The sequence below is a fragment of the Hemitrygon akajei genome, chromosome 8 (genome assembly GCF_048418815.1).
Source record: "Hemitrygon akajei chromosome 8, sHemAka1.3, whole genome shotgun sequence".
NCBI classification, from domain to species: Eukaryota; Metazoa; Chordata; class Chondrichthyes; order Myliobatiformes; family Dasyatidae; genus Hemitrygon; species Hemitrygon akajei.
In genome coordinates this window covers 118,577,440-118,598,439 of record NC_133131.1, presented here as the reverse complement: position 1 = coordinate 118,598,439, position 21,000 = coordinate 118,577,440, and the positions used below count along the sequence as shown (strand labels likewise).

Sequence of the window (21,000 nt, the reverse complement as noted above, 5' to 3'; positions counted from 1 at the left end):
ATTGGAGGGGGATGACGGCAGAGCAGAGGTGGCTAAAGTTTATGAGGTGTAGGATAGATATGTCCCACAGAAGAAGTTGTTCTCAAATGGCACAGTTAGGCAACCGTGGCTGACAAAGGAAGTTAAGGACTGTGTAAAAACCAAGGAAAAGGCATATAATGTAGCAAAAGTGAGAGGGAAGTTGGATGATTGGGAAGCTTTAAAATCCAACAAAAGGCAACTAAAAACATTATAAGAAGGGAAAAGATGAAATATGAGGGCAAATTAACCAATAATATAAAGCAGGAAACTCATTTTTTTCAGTTATATAAAGAGTAAAAGGGTGACGAAAGTTGATACTGGACCACTGGAAAATTATGCTGATGAGGTAGTAATGGGGGACAATGAAATGGTTGATGAATTTCATAAGTACTTTGCATCAGTCTTCACTGTGGAACACAAAAGCAGTGTGCCAGAGGTCTGTGAGTATCAGGCAACAGGAGTGTGTGTCATTGCTATTACAAAGGAAGAAGTGCTAGGCAACCTGAAAGGTCCGAAGGTGGATAAATCACCTGGATTAGATGGAATACATCCTAGAGTCCTGAAAGAGGCTTCTAAAGAGATAATAGATGCATTGGAAATGATCTGTCAAGAATCGCATGGCCCCAGAGGACTGGAAAATTGCAAATGTCATTCCACTCTTTAAGAAGGGAGGAAGGCAAAAGAAAGGAAACTATAGGCCAGTTAGCCTAACCTCAGTGGTTGGGAAATTGTTGGAGTCCATTATTATGGATGATGTTTCGGGGCACTTGGAAACTAATGATAAAATAAGTCAAAATCTGCATGGTTTCTGTAAAGAGAAATCTTGCCTGACAGATCTGTTAGAGTTCTGTGAGGAAGTAACAAACAGGGTGGACAAAGGAGAGGCAGTGGATATCATTTACTTGGATTTTCTGAAGGCATTTGATAAGGTGCCATACATGATTCTGCTTAACAAGATAAAATCCCATGGCATTATAGGAAAGATACTGGCATGGATAGAGGAATGGCTTTCAGGCAGGAGGCAGCGAGTGGGAATCAAGGGGCCTTTTATGGTTGGCTGCCAGTGACTAGCAGTGTTCCTCAGGGGTCAGTATTGGGACCGCTCAGTAATTTAGATAATGGAATTGATGTCTTTTTGGCAAAGTATGTAGATGATATGAAGATAGGTGGAGGGGTAGGTAGTGCTGAGGAAGCAATGCAATTGCAGAAGGACTTGGACAAATTGGAAGAATGGGCAAAAAAGTGGCAGATGGAATATAGTGTTGGGAAATGTATGATAATGCATTTTGGTAAAATGAAAAAAGTGCAGAGTATTACCTAAATGGGGAGAAAATTCAAACATTAGAGGTGCAAAAGGACTTAGGAGTCCTCATGCAAGACTCCCAGAAGGTTAATTTACAGGTTGAGCCTGTGATAAAGAAGGCAAATGCAATGTTGGCATTTATTTTAAGGGGAATAGAATATAAAAGTGAGGAGATAATGCTGAGGCTTTATAAAACACTAGTCAGGCTGCACTTGGAGTATTGTCACAGTGTTGGGCCCCATATCTCAGAACAGATGTGTTGTCATTGGAGAGAATCCAGAAGAGGTTCACGAGAATGATTCTAGGAACGAAGGGGTTACATATGAGGAGCATTTGACAGCTTTGAGCCTGTACTCACTGGAATTCAGAAGAACGCCGGGGGAATCTCAATGAAACTTGTTTATCTTGTTAAGCAGAATCTCAAAGAGGATGTTTCCAATGGTGGGGTTCCAGAATTAGAGGACACAGCCTCAAAATTAAAGAGCAACCCTTTAGAACAGTGGTAAAGAAGAAATGTTTTAGCAGAGAGCAGTGAATCTGTGGAATGCTCTGCCACAGACTGTGGTGGAGGCCAAGACCGTAGGTATATTTAAAGTGAAAATTGATAGCTTCCTGATTGGTCAGGGCATCAAAGGGTATGGTGAAAAGGCAGGTGACTTGGATTTAGTGAGATCCAGGATCAGCCATGATGAAATGGCAGAGCAGACTCAATGGGTTGAATGGCCTAATTCTGTTCCTATGACTATAGTCCTATACATAGCTCTCAAAATCCTTTGCAATGTCTTGTTTTCTCCTATCATTGGTGTTGCTTCATATACTCACACTCAATGCTGTTCCCTTTTTAATAAGGACTCTCAGACAAACAAAGTGGAATTAGATGCTCTTTCTGGAACAAACATCAACTGTTCTGCTAAAATGGCATCATGTGTTAAATGCTGGTTAAACCGTAGTTTAAGTTTAAGGCTCATCTTGATCACTATGGAGGCTAGCTTCAACTAACTAGAATCCCAGCATTTGATCTTTTTTTTAAAAATACATTCGTGAAATATTGATGGATATGTTGTTAGCTGGCATTCTAATTATCTACATAGGGCTTAATACTTTGCAAAAGGAAAAACATGACACTGAGCCAAATGTAAAATTAAAAGATCTTAATCAGAGAAATGGTTTTGAAGAGGAAATTAACTGGAATCTGAAGAACAGTGACTTGGTGGGGAAAAATACAAGAGATCGTGAGAAGGATGTTGCTATGGAAAGACTTGAACACAAAGGTGTGTATTTAAATTTGTGATGTTCTGAGCTGCAGTCAGTCAGTGCAAACAGTATGATGGGCAGACATGAACTCTTGGAATAATTTGAAACTCATGGATGTGTATTTTTATCACAGATTAGGTGAGACTCTTGCAGTGGAGCAATGCAGCAAAGGGAAATGTAGGCACTCTCATTCATATTGGAGATAATATGGAGATGCGATCTTAGAACAGAGATGAATGGGGGGGGAGAGCTAGGATTTGAAAATTGAGTTAACTGAGAATATGACCAGGAAATGGGCATGGAGCTGATTATGGGCCAAAGGTCGTGTTTTCTGTCCATATTTTAGTTGCAGAAAGTTAGAGCACATCCAAGGTTTGATGTCAGTGAAGCAGACGATCATCACAAATCCAGTGAGGTGACCAGGAAAGGAAGGGAGTGGCCGGATATCACCAGTGTGCATCCGGAATTTGACCAAGAATGCTGATGACACTGTCAAAAGCAGGCATACAGCTGTGAAAGTTGAGTTTGTTGAGTAATTCAAATAGTGCTAATGCAATCAGGATTGCAAGGGAAGTCACTGCTAAAATGCTCTAGTTAAGATTTCATAGGTAAAAGTCAAACCAATTAAAAAGTGACCCATCAAGCTAGTAAAATGATGAATTATTAAATACATATGTGCATGGAAACTTCAATATGTCAGAAATGCAGGACTGTGGATAGTGTATCTTATCCTACTTGGCTGTAATTAATATACTGTTTGAGAGGAGTTAAACTGGGGATTATAGGAGTGGCACATAATCACACGAGTAACAAAATTTAGACTGAGAAAGCATTTAATCACCGAAACTCACCTTTGAACAGTACTATATTCCTTCCTAGGAAAATGTTCGTTATAAGTTAGCCAATATAATGGCTAGTTTAGAGTGTGTAACTTGTGCTTAACATTTCTGCTATTAAAAGGACACTGAGCTCAGATATTTCTGACTTAGTGTATTTTCCTAAAATAAGTAAATACCTGCTCCATTGAAGATGGGATTCCGAAAGTTGGAATTAAATCAAATAAATTACATACTATGGGAAGGGATATACAGAATAAATTTACAAAAGTACAAAAAAACCCATTTTCATTCATTGATTAGATATATGGTGCAAGAACAAGGAAAATCAGTGGTCTTTCAAGAAATTTTAGGTTGGAATCATGTGATCTTTCCTTACTTTGCATTAGATTGCATTCTTTGTTTTCACCAACCGCTGCTGTAAAATGACCTATTTGACATGAAGGAAAATGACCAACAAATTGTACCAAGCAAATCTGTTTTTAAATGTATAAGAAAAGATAGTACCGTATTTGAAATCTATCTGGGATGCAGAAGTTTGCTCACTTGTGCTTTAGGTTGCTGATTCTACGATGTTCTAGGTTTTACCTAGATTCTTCAAAGTTCACAAAGGCAAAAACAAGAGGACCTTCACAAAGATTTACACATCATAAGCTAGCCTGTATTTCCTTTGTGGATGGGAGAAACAATATTGAAAGAGAAAAATCGTGTAACTTGCATCCATATTGCACCCTTCTTCTGGATGGCTTGATGCCAATCCTACTAGGATTATTTTCCAATCATATCCTTTATCAACAAGGATCTGTGAGTCCATCCAGGGCAATACTAATTGCTTTATGTTAATTTCAAAAATGGGTTTTATTCATTATAAAAAAAAAATAAGGAAGAAACAGTTTTATTAAAAGCCACAAACATTCATGGATGTTACATTCAGTAGTGTACGCTTTAACATAAGCAGCCATAGCTCTTTTGCCCCTCTTGTGGCTCCCTGAGGTGACACCCCTTTCATTGAGAGGCTCTCCAGTCTTAATCAACCCCTCCATGTGCAGTCATGGAGGGAGCCTGTCCTTGGTCCTTGGCTACAGAACCTTAACATTGGCTGTACCGAGGTCATTGTGTCCCTGAGCAGAAATTTGCAGCGTGGGCTGCGCAAGATTGCAGCAATATCTTACAGGCACCTCGCAGTGCTGGAAGACCAACAAGGTTTGGGCAGGTCAAAGGGTATCCCTCACTGACTTGATGACCTTCCAGCAGCATTTGAGATCTGTCTTTGAAAATAGCCCATAGATAAGAAAATCCACAGTTAAGCTGCTGCTAGGGACAAACCAGCACATGGACCCTTGCATCCGTCTCCACTTCCTATTAGCAAATCCACAATTTATGCCATTCTATACGACAGTAAGGCCACTGACCGCATGGGCTCTCAAAATGTTCTGGTCTCTATCACAGAGGTGCTAAAAATGCTGGATCTCCTGCTGATGCAGAGCAGGAGAGTCTGGATCAGCCACTGTCCCTGGAGGAGCTGACTGGCTCCTTCTGTTCCCTTGGCACCTACAAAGCCCCCAGAAGTGATGGCTTACCAGCAGAGATCTACTCAGCTTTGTGGAGTTGGATGGACCGGACCTGCTGGAAGTGTAAAACACTATGTTTCTGGCAGGCAGCATGTCAGACTCCATGAGGAGTGCATCATCAAACTCATCAACTAACAGAAGGGGAAGAGAGAGGACGTGAGGAATCAGAAACCCATTTCACTGTTGAATGTGGATTATAAGATTCTGTCCAAGGGCATCGCCAACTGGTTCAATCCTGCTCTGGAAAAAATTATCCACCCAGACCAAACTTGTGCTGTACCTGGGAGAATCCTCACTGTCAGCCTCAGGCTACTCAGAGATAACTTTGCCTACATGCAGGACAGAGGGATGGATGCTTGCCTAGTCATCTTAGACCAGAAAAAGGCCTACAACAGAATGTCATTCATGTACTTGATGGTTGTGTTCTCCAGAATGCATTTGGGGAGGGTATCAGAAATTGGGACCATCTGCACTATCTGTAGTGCAGTTAAAATCAATGGGTAGGAGATAGTTTTCTGTTTAGTCTGGAGTCAGGCAGGGTTGACCACTCTCTTTATTGTTTGAGTGCTGCTTAGAATTTGCTGAATCCATTAGGAAAGATAAGGGCATAAAAGGGTGACATTGCCAGGCAATGAAGGCACACAAGTCAAAACTTCCCTGTACAAGGATAATGCCACTATCTTTTGCTTGGGTTCATGGCCATCTTGCAGGTTGATCAACATCTGTGATCAGATCAAGTTGGCATTGGTGCTAGAGTCAACTGCAGGAAGACCAAGGCCGTGCTCTTCAGTAATTGGCCTGGCTGATTCACTGCCAGGCCTGTAGACACTGGGGATCTGGTTTGGGGAGGGAGTGCTGAGGTATTTAACAACAACTGACTGGAGTGGATTGAGAAGGTAAAACTAAAATTTGGAAATGGTACACTCCGTCAATAACAGGGAAGAACAGTCGTCAGGTAAGATATACTTCCAGGGCTGCTGTACTTGGCAGAGATGTGGCCTGTTCCTTGTTCCTCTGCCTCGGTAATTACTCAAATCATTTCCAGGGTATCTGGCCCATGATGAATGGGTCCAACAGGTGGCGATACACAAGTCCCCTGAGAATGGGGGTAAAAGTGTTCCCAATGTTGTCTACATCTTGATGACCACTGTCACGTGTTGCTGCATCAGTTGGGCATGGACCCAAATACATGGGCACCAAGTGTCACTACTTGCTGAGACTCTTCTTGTCCTTGGTGTTGTAGAAGATAGGCCTGGCCTCTACTGCTCATTACCCCAGTGAGCTGGATACTGCTCCTCAACCTGCCCTTTGTGTAATAGATCTTCCAAGTAAACACTACATCCATGTCCAATAGGCAATGGTCAGCACAAGAGGTGCTGTCAGCATTGCGGACAGGTATGGTTTGTTCCTTGAGCAGGCAGTCCAAACCGTATGGCAGAATGGCCCATTACCATATCTGACCAACAAGCACCAAGGCCTCCCTTGGCTGGCAGTGAGGGGTGCTCTCCTAGTTAGAGTTTTCCTCTGCAGATGACATATCACCCTCAATGTATGCTGCCCTTGGGCAGTCTGGGTTGAGAAAGAAACAGTCACCTATCTCTTTGCAGGACAGTATTAACTGCATCTGAATAATAATCCAGTGAAATTTCATATGCATGACATTGCTTTTGATTGTTACCACCGTGAGGCACCTTCAAATCATGCCCATAAAATGAAGTTCTGTCAATTCAAATCTTCAAAGTGTATTAACTTTCCTAGTTTACAGTTAGCTATTCTTAGGTCCTCTCTGCACAATCCAAAGCAAGTTATGATTGATATATATATTTTTGCTGCATTTAGATGGGCTAGTAAATCTTTAACACATCATAATTTTTGTTTAGGGAGCTTGGAGCATTCCAGACACTGGAGTGAGATTGATCACTTTATAATTTACAGGATAACCATTATTGTTAGAAGACAACTCTTCATTCATCCTGATTGAACTCTGTTACAGATGGCAGAGATGAAAGTAAATTATACCATTTGATTTGATTGCATTTGCATTCCTAATAATGATTATAATAATTATATTTCCCATTTTTTCAACCCACCCCCATCACTTTCTCATTCTTTGACTGGATTAGAAAATGCAGGATAGAGCAACATATCTAAAAAAGGGCCAATCTTCCTTATTTGATCAGTTCAGTTTTGAAACTCCATTGAGGAAAAGCTCACAGTATAATGCTATTTGAAATATCATAAGCACTAAGAAAACAACCAAAAAAATGGTATCCAGCAGCTACTGAGAAAGTATAGAATTTTTAATGGGTTTTATCAAGTTCTTTGTCCGGCGGAGGGGTTGAGAGAAAACACAGCTTAAAAGTTTTCATCAGGTTTTGGTGCTAGAATACATTCAGGCTAAAAGACATTCTTCATGAATGGTAATGCACTATCATATCAGTTCTTGTTTAAGCTCCTTCCTTTTCTTCCTTTCCACACTAGATCTTGGTGATATCATCTGTCATAATGAGGTGAGCTTTTGTTTTTTTTTACTGAGGATACCAATTTACAATATTGGAACCTCTGTCCATCCTGAAGCAAACACCTTTTTTTCAATTTAACTTTGGCAGGAGGGAAAGTTGCCAGTGTGACTGCATGTTAATATCTAATTCTCTGTTGTTTGTTCAGGATGACTGTAGTATTGTAGAGTACTTGTATTTTGCTTCACTTCCAATTGAATTTTAAACACTCTATTTTGTCAACAAAACTAAATGTTGCTGCAGCTGTGCGATTCCCACTGTTACTGAATCCCATGCCTTGCCTATACTTTCTATATTCTATTGTTACTCTTTGTTCTCTGATTTCAAAAGTTCCATCCTATTTTAACATCAAGTTGACCAAAAATTCACCATCAACAACTTATCCTACATTAATTCCCATGTCCTCGCAACCTTAATTGGGTTCTGTTACTGCCACCAGTGTTCAAAATAATTCCACTCATCCACTCATCTTTTGCCTGTAAATTCCTTAAGCTTTAAATGTCACTAGATGGCATCTATTCTTCTACCTCTAGCCTTCTTGGTAATCGTACTTCCTCACCCAGTATCTCTTGTCAGAGATATGAGACCCTCCCTCTGGAAATTTAAATCCTTTTTCCCCTTACAATCTGTCTCACTACCCTAGCAAAAGCAACTTCAAGTTCTCTTTCTTTACATTTGCCTTTGGTTATTTACTCAGTGACTATATTGATCTTTTAAGAAGTGTTCAAAAGACAATTCTACATTCAAGTATCCGCAAGAAAGCAAATCTAGCCTCAATTGCAAACACAAAGTCTGCAGGTGCTGGAAATCAAAAGCAACACAGACAAAATGCCGGAGGAGCTCGGCAGTTAATAGACAATAGATGCAGAAGTAGACCATTCGGCCCTTCAAGCCTGCACCACCATTCTGAGATCATGGCTGATCATCTACTATCAATACCCGGTTCCTGCCTTGTCCCCATATCCCTTGATTCCCCTATCCATAAGATACCTATCTAGCTCCTTCTTGAAAGCATCCAGAGAATTGGCCTCCACTGCCTTCCGAGGCAGTGCATTCCACACCCCCACAACTCTCTGGGAGAAGAAGTTTTTCCTTAACTCTGTTCTAAATGACCTACCCCTTATTCTCAAACCATGCCCTCTGGTACTGGACTCTCCCAGCATCTGGAACATATTTTCTGCCTCTATCTTGTCCAATCCCTTAATAATCTTATATGTTGCAATCAGATCCCCTCTCAATCTCCTTACAAGCCCAGTCTCTCTAACCTCTCTGAGTAAGACAGTCTGGACATCCCAGGAATTAACCTTGTGAATCTACGCTGCACTTCCTCTACAGCCAGGATGTCCTTCCTTAACCCTGGAGACCAAAACTGTACACAATACTCCAGGTGTGGTCTCACCAGGGCCCTGTACAAATGCAGAAGGATTTCCTTGCTCTTGTACTCAATTCCCTTTGTAATAAAGGCCAACATTCCATTAGCCTTCTTCACTGCCTGCTGCACTTGCTCATTCTCCTTCAGTGACTGATGAACAAGGACTCCTAGATCTCTTTGTATTTCTCCCTTACCTAACTCTACACCGTTCAGATAATAATCTGCCTTCCTGTTCTTACTCCCAAAGAGGATAACCTCACACTTATTCACATTAAACGTCATCTGCCAAGTATCTGCCCACTCACTCAGCCTATCCAAGTCACCCTGAATTCTCCTAACATCCTCATCACATGTCACACTGCCACCCAGCTTAGTATCATAAGCAAACTTGTTGATGTTATTCTCAATGCCTTCATCTAAATCATTGACGTAAATCATAAACAGCTGTGGTCCCAATACCGAGCCCTGTGGCACCCCACTAGTCACCACCTGCCATTCCGAGCAACACCCATTCACCGTTACCCTTTGCTTTCTATCTGCCAACCTGTTTTCTATCCATGTCAATATCTTCCCCCCAATGCCATGAGCTCTGATTTTACCCACCAATCTCCTATGTGGGACCTCATCAAATGCCTTCTGAAAATCGAGGTATACTACATCCACTGGATCTCCCTCGTCTAACTTCCTGGTTACATCCTCGAAAAACTCCAATAGATTAGTCAAGCTTGATTTGCCCTTGGTAAATCCATGCTGGCTCGGCCCAATCCTATCACTGCTATCTAGATATGCCACTATTTCATCTTTAATAATGGACTCTAGCATCTTCCCCACTACTGATGTTAGGCTGACAGGACGATATTTCTCTGTTTTCTCCCTCCCTCCTTTCTTAAAAAGTGGGATAACATTAGCCATTCTCCAATCCTCAGGAACTGATCCTGAATCTAAGGAACATTGGAAAATGATTACCAATGCATCCGCAATTTCCAGAGCCACCTCCTTTAGTACCCTAGGATGCAGACCATCTGGACCTGGGGATTTGTCAGCCTTCAGTCCCATCAGTCTACTCATCACCATTTCCTTCCTAATGTCAATCTGTTTCATTTCCTCTGTTACCCTATGTCCTTGGCCCATCCATACATCTGGGAGATTGCTTGTGTCTTCCTTAGTGAAAACAGTTCTAAAGTACTCATTAAATTCTTCTGCCATTTCTCTGTTTCCCATAACAATTTCACCCAATTCATTCTTCAAGGGCCCAACATTGTTCTTAACTATCTTCTTTCTCTTCACATACCTAAAAAAGCTTTTGCTATCCTCCTTTATATTCCTGGCTAGCTTGCGTTCGTACCTCATTTTTTCTCTCCAAATTGCCTTTTTAGTTAAGTTCTGTTGTTCCTTAAAAATTTCCCAATCATCTGTCCTCCCACTCACCTTAGCTCTGTCATACTTCCTTTTTTTTAATGCTATGCAATCCCTGACTTCCTTTGTCAACCACTGTGGCCCCTTTCCCGCCTTTGAATCCTTCCTTCTTCGGGGGATGAACTGATTTTGCACCTTGTGCATTATTCCCAAGAATACCTGCCATTGCTGTTCCACTGTCTTTTCTGCTAGGATATCCATCCAGTTAACTTTGGCCAGCTCCTCCCTCATGGCTCTATAGTCTCCTTTGTTCAACTGCAACACTGACACCTCCGATCTGCCCTTATCCTTCTCAAATTGCAGGTAAAAACTTATCATATTATGATCACTACCTCTTAATGGCTCCTTTACTTCAAGATCGCTTATCAAATCCTGTTCATTACACAATGAACATTCAGCATCTATAGAAAAGAGTGAACAATCAATAATTCAGATCAAGACCCTTCTTCAGCACTGAGAAAATGCTAGAATAAAAAGGTGGGGGAGGAGAAAAAAAGTGAAGGTGATGGGTGAAGCCAGGTGTGTGAGAAAGATCAAGTGCTGGAGAAGAAAGAACCTCATTGGAGAGGAGACAATAGGAAAAAGGAAGGGAGGTGAGAAGAAGTGAAAGGTCAGTGTGGACAATAGAGGAAAGGAAGGTGGGAATTTGTGTACCAGAAGGAGAAATTGATATTCATGCCATCAGGTTGCAGGGTACCCAGACAGAATATAAGGTGTTGCTCCTCCACCCTGAGGATGGCCTCATCTTGGAACAACATGTCGGAATGGGAATGGGAATTAAAATGTTTGGACAATGGGATGTCATGCTTGTGGTAGATGGTGCGGAGGTGCTCAACGAAGCAGTCTCCTAATTTACATCGAGTCTCACCAATGTAGAGGAGGCTCCATTGTGAGCACAAGACACAATAGACGACCCCAGAAGATTTGCAGGTGAAGTGTTGCTTCATCTGGAAGGACTGTTTAGGGCCCTGAATGGAGGTGAGGGAGGAGATGTATCGGCAGGTGCGGCCATTTGCAGGGATATGTGCCGGGAGAGAGATTAGTGGGGAGGGACGAACGGACAAGGGAATTGTGGAGGGAGCAATCCCTGTGGAAAGTTGGAGGAGTCTTAATTTGTCTAGTCTCCAACCTCAAACTGTCCTCAAAAATTGTTTAAGAAAGCATCACACACAAAATGGCAGGGGATCTCAGCAAATGAACATCTGTGGAGGCAAATGAGCAGGCAAAGTTTCGGGACAAGGCCCCTCATCTGGCCAAAGCGTTCAGTACAAGGTCAGGAATGGATATTAAATGCTGATCTTTCAGCATGTCCATGTTCTATAAATGATAAAAAGAAGTATTACTATTGTTAGTTCTGAATTATCAATAATCTTTTTTAAGGTTGTATGACTTTGTTTACTGCTTTATGAACCAAAGTGTTATACATTTATAAATATTTATTCTGATTTGTATTGAAGATTAATTCCAATAAGGGTTTCTAAGGGAACGTGTCTATGGATCTTTTCACAGTGTCTTATATTAGTCACAAGAAAGGAAGAAACCCCAGCAGCAAGAGAATGTCTTGTAGATGCAGTAAGGAAAGATCACATATTTTGGCTTCTGGCCTGGAACCTCAAAGGGAAGCCTCCCTCTGATTTTCCTGATAATATAGCTTACTTCAGCCCATGGTCTATAGCTTTTAGTTTTAAGCTTGAAGAGTGATGATCACTGTAATAAAAGGTGGGTAATCTATCCTTTTAAATAAGTAATGGAAATAGTTAATCATAAATCAAGATATAGCTGTCCATTAAGCTGCTTTTGAACCTGCCTTTGATAGTACAGGAACAGTTAAATGAAAACTACTGATACAGAAAAAAATTAAGATGAAGTTGTCTGTGTTTGAGGATAGCCACAGAATATCATGCATAGCGTTGGCTTGTAACAACGCACAATCTTGTGTTTGTAGCATGGAGTGCAGATAAGACATTCACTCACCTGATCTCTGCTGGTATTTTGTGCTCCATCCAAGGCTCCACCCATCCTTCCTCTTCAAACTCTGTCAGATTTTCCCAATATACTCTTCTCACATATATACTAATCTAGCTTCTCCTCAAGTAGGGGTGTAATGGCAGTTGAGGGAACAGGGACTGAAAGTGTGTTGGATTAATTTTGAATTTGATTAACTCTGGTGAGAATAAAAGACAGGTTGAAAGCTTTTTTATGTTAGAATAGGAATCTGAAATTACTGTGGTAGTCCAATTACAATCTTTTCAGTTTGAGATGTTATTAGTTATGATATGTTATGAGTCCTGATGGTGGGTCTTGGCCCAAAACGTCGACTGTTTATTCCTTTCCATGGGTGCTCTCTGACTGCTGACCTCCTCCAGCATTTTGTGTGTGTGTTACTCTGGATTTCCAGCATCTGCAGAATCTCTTGTGTTTATATTGTAAGTTATGCAATTAATCTAAACCATATCAGCTGTATATAAGAAATACAATATATGAATTTCGCAAAGTGTTTTGCTCTTAAAGGGCTTCTGCTCCACTTCAACGAATAATCACTTTCTAATATTAAGAGTAACTCTGAAAGAAAAGGTAAAACAGCCAAAAACGCTAGAAACTGGGAGCAGGAACAGGCCCCCTGGTCCCCGAAGCCTGCCCTATCACACAACACAATTTTGGTTGACCTGACTCTTGTGTTTGTTCCAAGTAGCCCGCAATTCCCCAATCTATCAAAGATTTATCTGCTTCCTTTTTAAAAACCTCTAGTAATCTGTACTTGTTTTGTACAGAATTTCAGAAATTCACCACCCTATGCAAGAAGAAATTCCCACACACATCCATTTTAAATGATCTCCTTGTTTTGTAACTAAGTCCCCCCTCGTTCAAGATTCTCCCACTAATGGAAGCTTCTCAACATCTACCCTATCATGCCACCGTAGCATCTTATAGGTGTTAAAATAAGTTCAAAGTACATTTATTATCAAAGTATGTTTATCTTAAAGAACCTTGAGATGCATCTTCTTACAGGCTGCCACAAAACAATGAAACACAGTAGAATTCATGAAAAAGCCCTTACCACAAAGATAGGCATAGAGGCAATGTATGAAAAAAGAGGATAAATTGAGAAAATCATAAAAAAGTAAACAAACAATCCACAGAACATGAACTGAGGAGTCCCCAAAAGTAAGTGAACAGCCACAGCACCAGATTCAGTGCTGAGGTGAATGCCGATATCCTTCACCCTCATCCTCAACACTTTAATCATCTTAATCTAGCTCGGCACTTAAGTCAGTCAAACAGCAATTTGTTATCCGCTCTCAGGCCACACTGCGTCAATCTGGCCTGAAGTTTCGGACCAGCCCCAAGTTCACTCCAGCAAGAAAGCTTTTGGTTTGCTGGCCTTTATAAATCAGAGCATTGAGTATAGGAGTTGGGATGTAATGTTAAAATTGTACAAGGCATTGGTGAGGCCAAGTTTGAAGTATGTGTACAGTTCTGGTCACCGAATTATAGGAAAGATGTCAACAAAATAGAGAGAGTACAGAGGAGATTTACTAGAATGTTACCTGGGTTTCAGCACTTGCGTTACAGAGAAAGGTTGAACAAGTTAGTTCTTTATTCTTTGGAGCATAGAAGGTTGGGGGGGGACTTGATAAATGTATTTAAAATTATGAGGGGGATAGATAGAGTTGACGTGGATAGGCTTTTTCCATTGAGAGTAGGGGAGATTCAAACAAGAGGACATGAGTTGAGAGTTAGGGGGCAAAAGTTTAAGGGTAACACGAGGGGTAATTTCTTTACTCAGAGAGTGGTAGCTGTGTGGAACGAGCTTCCAGTAGAAGTGGTAGAGGCAGGTTCGGTATTGACATTTAAAGTAAAATTGGATAGGTATATGGACAGGAAAGGAGTGGAGGGTTATGGGCTGAGAGCGGGCCAGTGGGACTAGGTGAGAGTAAGCGTTCGGCACGGACTAGAAGGGCCGAGATGGCCTGTTTCCATGCTGTAATTGTTATATGATTATATGGTTAAAGGCTGCCACAGCTGTACCTGCATTCTCCAGAGTCCAGTTCACTGAATATTTCAAGATGCCAGATCGTTTAGATGGCTCAAAAGCAGAGTTCTCAGCAGGAAATTGCGGACTGCAGATTGCAGAGATTCTAGTCCCAATAAAGTATATTTATTAGAATTGTTAGTAATTTTGTTAGCTGACTGCAAAGTGTCACACTATCTCACCAGCACCATCTTTGACAGGAATGTAACATGAAGGAAGATCATTCCTTATTCTTTCAAACAAAGAATACTGATCTAATACTTTTAGCTAATTGTGAGGCAATAACCTTCTCTTCCCAGGAATTAGCCCAGTAAATCTCTTCAGGATTACCTCAAATGCTAGCATATTCTTTCTTAAATAAAAGGACCAAAACTGTACACAGTACTCCAGATGTGGCCACGACAACACTCTGTACACTTTTAGCAATAATTTACTTTTAAACTTCAACTTACTAAAAGCCAATAAACCATTTTCTTTTTTGGTTACTCAAAATGGGAGAAAAGATTGAGAACTAAAGCATTGGGAGCAAAACCTATGAACTGAATGCAGCTAGAGAATTAAGAATACAGACACGGGAACTTAAAGAAATGAGTGGGCCCAATAAGTCAGACTGCCCTCAGTGCCCTCCATTAGTCCAATGGCTGGATAAACTCTACCACTTACTCCCAGTAACAAGCCTGCCCTCATTCATTCATCCATTTCTCTCCCACCTTCTGTGTACTTAAAACAAATCTGCTTCCTCAGTACTGACAAGAGTCTTCAACCTAAAATGTTAATTCAGTTTCTCTTTTTGTCAATGCTGCTTATTTTAGTATTCCATCAATTAGAATTGTTTTGATTTGTAGCCATCTTATTTTCTGGCTTATTATGTTAACCTGGTTGGAGGGAAACACTGGAGTCTGTAGAAGATGGAACCTGGAGCAACTTACAAAACACTAGAGGAACTCAGTTAGTCAGGCAACATCTGTGGATGGAAGTGGGCTCTTGGGTCATCTGGATTGGAAGCTAGAGGGGGGATAGCCAGTATTAAAAGGTGGACAGGAGGGGTGGAGCAAGTGCTGGCAGCCACCTATTGCTTGAGTTCTTCTCGCTGCCTGCCAGAAATCTGCTGTCTTGACTGGATCAGCTCTACCTCATCACATCCCTCCTCTCAGTTCTGGATATTGTCCAATTTAAAAGAACAGATTCATATCGGTAATACAGGGCCCTTTAAAATTTAGGTGAATTTAAAAATCTAGACATTCTAAGATCATGCTCCGTTTAGGAAAGGAGAGGTATGGGAGTCACATCCTCATGCTTGTTTTATTGTTGAGAAGCATTTGCAGTTATGCTATTATGTTTATTATTCTATTTTATTTAGCAATACAGTGCGGAATAGACCTTTCCAACACTTTGAGCCACACCGCCCTCAATGAACCTGATTAACCATAACCTAATCGCGGGACAATTTACAATGACCAATTAACCTACCCAGTATTTCTTTGGACTGAGAAGAAACCAGAGGACCCAAAGAAAACCCACGCATTCCATGGGGAGGACATGCAGAGGCTACTTACAAAACAGCAGTGGAATTGAACTCCAAAATCTGGAGCACCCCAAACTGTAATAGCAGCATGCTAACCACTATGTGACCATGTTGCTTGAAAGTACTATTTAAACAAGTAAATCTTAATCAAAAGATTGAGATTAAATTAAATAATGTCAGCATTATCAATATTGGATACCAACTGTAGGAAATTGATATATAAATTAGATAAATAAGGAACATTATGATCATTATTGACTTGTCTTTACTCAACAGGCATACACACGAATCAGATCTTTCATTGAGGACTATCCCTTCAAAAGGAAGCTCCAAAATATTGACTACATTGCAAATTCTCTAAATGGTGTGAAAGTAGATCACTGCAAACCAGGATTTGGCAAAAATGTCATAACAAGTAACCAGTGTGAAGGGTGTTGTGGTAAGTAGCAATTCGTCAGACAGAATCATAGAGTTTGGAAATAGGCCATTCAGTCCAACCCATTCACCGACTAATGTGCAACCTTCAGTATTGGCATCAAGACTTTGCCCAGAGCCATCTATGCCTAAGCAATCAAATAATCATCTAGAAACTTACTAAGTGCTGTCAGCAACATAGTTTCAACCATTTGGTAAAGGAGTTATCCCTCATATCCCCTCTGAATCTCTTCCCACATACTCTACACCTATGTCCACAATTCTGAGATGGAGAGAAGTTCCTGCAATCTATCTGTAGCCTTTAAAATTTTATGTACCTCAGCCATGTCCTCTCATTATAAACCATGGGACCATAAGATATAGGAGCAGAAGTAGGCCATTCAGCCCATCGAGTCAGCTCCACCAGACAATCGTGGGCTGATCCATTTCCACTGTTTTGTGCACTTTATGTAGTCCTGGGTAGGTCTGTAATCTAGTGTAGTTTTTTTCTGTGTTTTTTTACATAGTTCAGTCTAGCTTTTGTACTGTGTCATGTAACACCATGGTCCTGAAAAAACGTCTCGTTTTTACTATGTACTGTACCAGCAGTTATGGTCGAAATGACAATAAAAAGTGACTTGACTTGACTTCATCCAGTCATCCCCACTCCCCTGCCTTCTCCCCATACCCTTTGATACACTGGCTAATCAAGAATCTATCTATCTCTGCCTTGGCCTTGGCCTCCACAGCCACTCGTGGCAACAAATTCCACAGATTTACCACCCTCTGAATAAAGTAATTTCTCTGCATCTTTGTTCTAAGTGGATGTCCTTCAATCTTGAAATCATGGCCTCTTGTCCTGGACTCCCCTACCATGGGAAATAACTTTGCCATATCCAGTCTGTTCGGGCCTTTTAACATTCAGAATGTTTCTATGAGATCCCCCCTCATTCTCCTGAACTCCAGGAGTCCAGCCCAAGAGCTGCCAGATGTTCCTCATACGGTAACCCTTTCATTCATGGAATCATTCTCATGAATCTTCTCTGAACCCTCTCCAATGTCAGTATATCCTTTCTAAAATAAGGAGCCCAAAACTGCACACAATACTCCAAGTATGGTCTCATGAGTGCCTTATAGAGCCTCAACATCACATCCCTGCTCTTATATTCTGTACCTCTAGAAGTGAATGCCTTCTTCACCACCGACTCAACCTGGAGGTTAACCTTTAGGGTCTGCCTGTTTATTTCTTCCACCAAAGTGCATGATCCTACACTTTCCAACATTGTTTTTCATTTGCCACCTCTTTACCCATTCCCCTAGCCTAAACTATCTCTCTGCAGGCTCTCTGTTTCCTCAACACTACCTGCTCCTCCACCTATCTTTGTATCATTGGCAAATTTAGCCACAAATCCATTAATCTCATAGTCCAAATCATTGACATACATCGTAAAAAGCAGCAGTCCCAACGCCAACCCCTGTAGAGCTCCACTGGTAACCGGCAGCCAGCCAGTATAGGATCTCTTTATTCCCACTCTCTGTTCTCTGCCAATCAGTCAATGCTCCACCCACGCTAGTAACTTCCCTGTAATTCGATGGGCTCTTATCTTGCTAAGCAGCCTCATGTGTGGCACCTTGTCAAAGGCCTTCTGAAAAACCAAGTACACCACATCTACTGCATCTCCTTTGTCTACCCTGCTTGTAATTTCCTCAAAAAACTTCCCAACCACTGATGTCAGGCTAGCAGGTCTATAGTTTCCTTTCTGCTGCCTCCCACCCTTCTTAAATAGTGGAATAACATTTACAATTTTCCAGTCATCCGGTAAAATGCCAGAATCTATTGATTCTTAAAAAATCGTTGTTAATGATTGGACAGGCTAGATGCAGGAAGATTGTTTCCGATGTTGGGGAAGTCCAGAACGAGGGGTCACAGTTTAAGGATAAAGGGGAAGCCTTTTAGGACCGAGATGAGGAAAAACTTCTTCACACAGAGAGTGGTGAATCTGTGGAATTCTCTGCCACAGGAAACAGTTGAGGCTGGTTCGTTGGCTGTATTTAAGAGGAAGTTAGATATGGCCCTTGTGGCTAAAGGGATCGGGGGTATGGAGAGAAAGCAGGTACAGGGTTCTGAGTTGGATGATCAGCCATGATCATACTGAATGGTGGTGCAGGTTCGAAGAGCCGAATGGCCTACTCCTGCACCTATTTTCTATGTTTCTATGTTTTAATGCCTCCCCAACTTCTCCAGCTACTTCCTTAAGAACCCAAGGGTGCATTCCATCTGGTCCAGGAGATTTATCCACCCTCAGACCATTAAGCTTCCTGAGACACCTTCTCAGTCGTAATTTTCACTGCGCGCACTTCACTTCCCTGACACTCTTGAATGTCCAGTATACTGCAGATGTCTTCTACTGTGAAGACTAATGCAAAATACGCATTAAGTTCCTCTGCCATCTCTACATCTCTCATTACAATATCTCTTCTCTTCTCTAGAGAGAACGGATCTAACTTCTCCAGTTTCTTCTCATAACTGAACTGCTCCATCCCTGGCAGAAGATCCAGATACACTACAAAGTCTGGTTCCTTCCTATCTGTTCTACTCAGTTTCAATCCTAGATGAAACAATTCCATGACAAGAGATAAGCAGATTGGGCCTATCTTCTTTGGAAATTTTAAAGAACGAGAAACGATCTGATTGAAACATAAAATTGTAGCAGGGTTACACAGGGTAGATGTGTATTTGATCTTTCCTCCGGCTGACATTTCTAGATCAGGGTCTACAATCTCAAAATATGGGACAGCCATTCAGGACAAATATGAAAAGAACTTTCTTCGTCCTGGTCGTGGTGAATTTTGAAATTCTCATGAGATTTGTAGAGACCTAGTTAGTGAGTACAATCAAGTTAGTGATTACAGAATGTTAGCTGAGACACTGGAGCCAAATGAGCTACTCCTCTTCAGTTTCTTGTTTTACATTCTGAATGAGAGCTCTGGTCCTTTATCAAGTTAAGAACACCATTAGATTTAAGTTTGTAACTCTCAATACAGAACTGGACATTTTCCCTGGATGAGTATGCTGGAACCTTCTTTCTAGTTATGGTATGGGAGCAGCCTTGCCATTTCTCCTGCAGTGGTTCAAAGAGGAGGAACACAGGTTCACTTAGGCTAATAAGAAACTTCATTCTTCAAGTTAAGTTTATTGTCATCCAACCATATACACGTATACCACCAAATGAAAAAATGTTCCTCCACAACATGTACGTACAACTCACACACAACACATAAAGTAACATTACCACAAATACCAAAATATATTCCAGAAGATTGACATTTAGCATAAGATGCACTTATGACACAAGTCAAAGAGTAAACAGTATAACACTACCAGCGCTTCATAAGTGATGAGACCTGGGAGGTGGCAGGGAGTTTAGTTGCCTCATTGCCTGGGGGAAGAAGCTGTTTCCCATCCTAACAGTCCTTGTCCTAAGGCTATGAAACCCCCTGGCTGATCGTAGAGAGCCAGAGAGATTTTGGGATGGATGGGAGGGGTCCTTGGATTTCCTACAGCCAAAGCTTTTCTTGCTTCAGCTTATCCAGGTGACCTCTTGGTACATCAGAATCAAAATCATTTTGTTTTTTTAAATCACTGACATATGTTGTGAAAATTTCCAATTTATCTTACTCCTGTATACCACCTTGTCACAATCTAAGATTCTGCCAACAACAGTTGTGTCAAAGGTGAATTTATAGATGGCATTTGAGCTGTATATAGCTACATGGTCATGGGTGTGGAGGGAGTAGAACGACGGGCTAAGTGCACATCCTTGAGGTGTGCCTGTGTTCGTTGTCAGTAAGGAGAAGATGTTATTACCAATTGCACTGCCTGAGGTCTCCCAATGAGGAAGTTAAGGATCCCATTGCAGACAGAGGTGCTAGAGGCCCAGGATTTGAATCTTGTTGAATAGTCCCAAGGGGATGATGATGTTGAATGCAAGTAAAGTTGTAATCAATAAACAACAGCCTGATGTAGGTATTGCCGTTGTCTCGGTGGTCCATGGCTGAGTGGAGAGCCAGTGAGATTGCACCTGTTGTAGACCAATTGTGGTAGTAGTCAATTAGCAGCGGATCCAGGACCTTGCTCAAGCTGAGGTTAATTCTAGCCATGATCAACCTCTCAGAGTACTTAATCACAGATGTGTGTGCTGCCGTGTGATAGCTGTGGCAGCTCACCCTATGCCTCTCGGGCACTGTTATTTTTGAAGCCCTTTTGAAACAGGTGGGAACGTCTGACTGTAGGAAAGAGGCTACGGTTGTCTTTACACTCCTCAGCACCTCTGTGGTTAGCACCGGTTTTCAGTACCCTGTCAGGGTACACTAGCAGGGCCTGACACCTGACAAGGGTTCACTCTCTTGAAGGTTGTTCTGCTACTGTTAATCTGATCTTGTTCCCATCAACCGAGTCCAGCTTCTGTTCTTCAATTCTTCTTAAAGTAATTTCCTTGGATCTGACGACATACTTCTGATTTAATTTCCCTTTGGATATCACTGTTGACCTACTTTAATTTAGTTTTTGCCCTCCACTTTTCAATCCAAGAGCCTGCTGACTACCACTAACTGCATCACAGAAAAATAGATTCTGGCCTGAATTTTAACTGTCAGCATGTTTCCAGTGGCAAAATGTGATACTGAGTTAATCATTTTGCCAGAGATGAACATGAGCCTGTCAGTTTTGATAGCTG

The 21,000-nt window shown here is 41.3% G+C and overlaps 1 protein-coding gene across 6 annotated transcripts in view; it reads left to right on the top strand.

Annotated features, from left to right (window-relative positions):
• LOC140732190 (zona pellucida-binding protein 2-like) overlaps positions 1 to 21,000 on the top strand; it is an 81,658-nt gene that overhangs the window by 44,650 nt on the left and 16,008 nt on the right. For all 6 annotated transcript variants that reach the window (XM_073054457.1, XM_073054455.1, XM_073054454.1 and 3 more), the window contains one exon: positions 16,127 to 16,289. In XM_073054457.1, the coding sequence (XP_072910558.1) occupies positions 16,127 to 16,289 (163 nt within the window). The remainder of the gene's footprint in view (positions 1 to 16,126; positions 16,290 to 21,000) is intronic.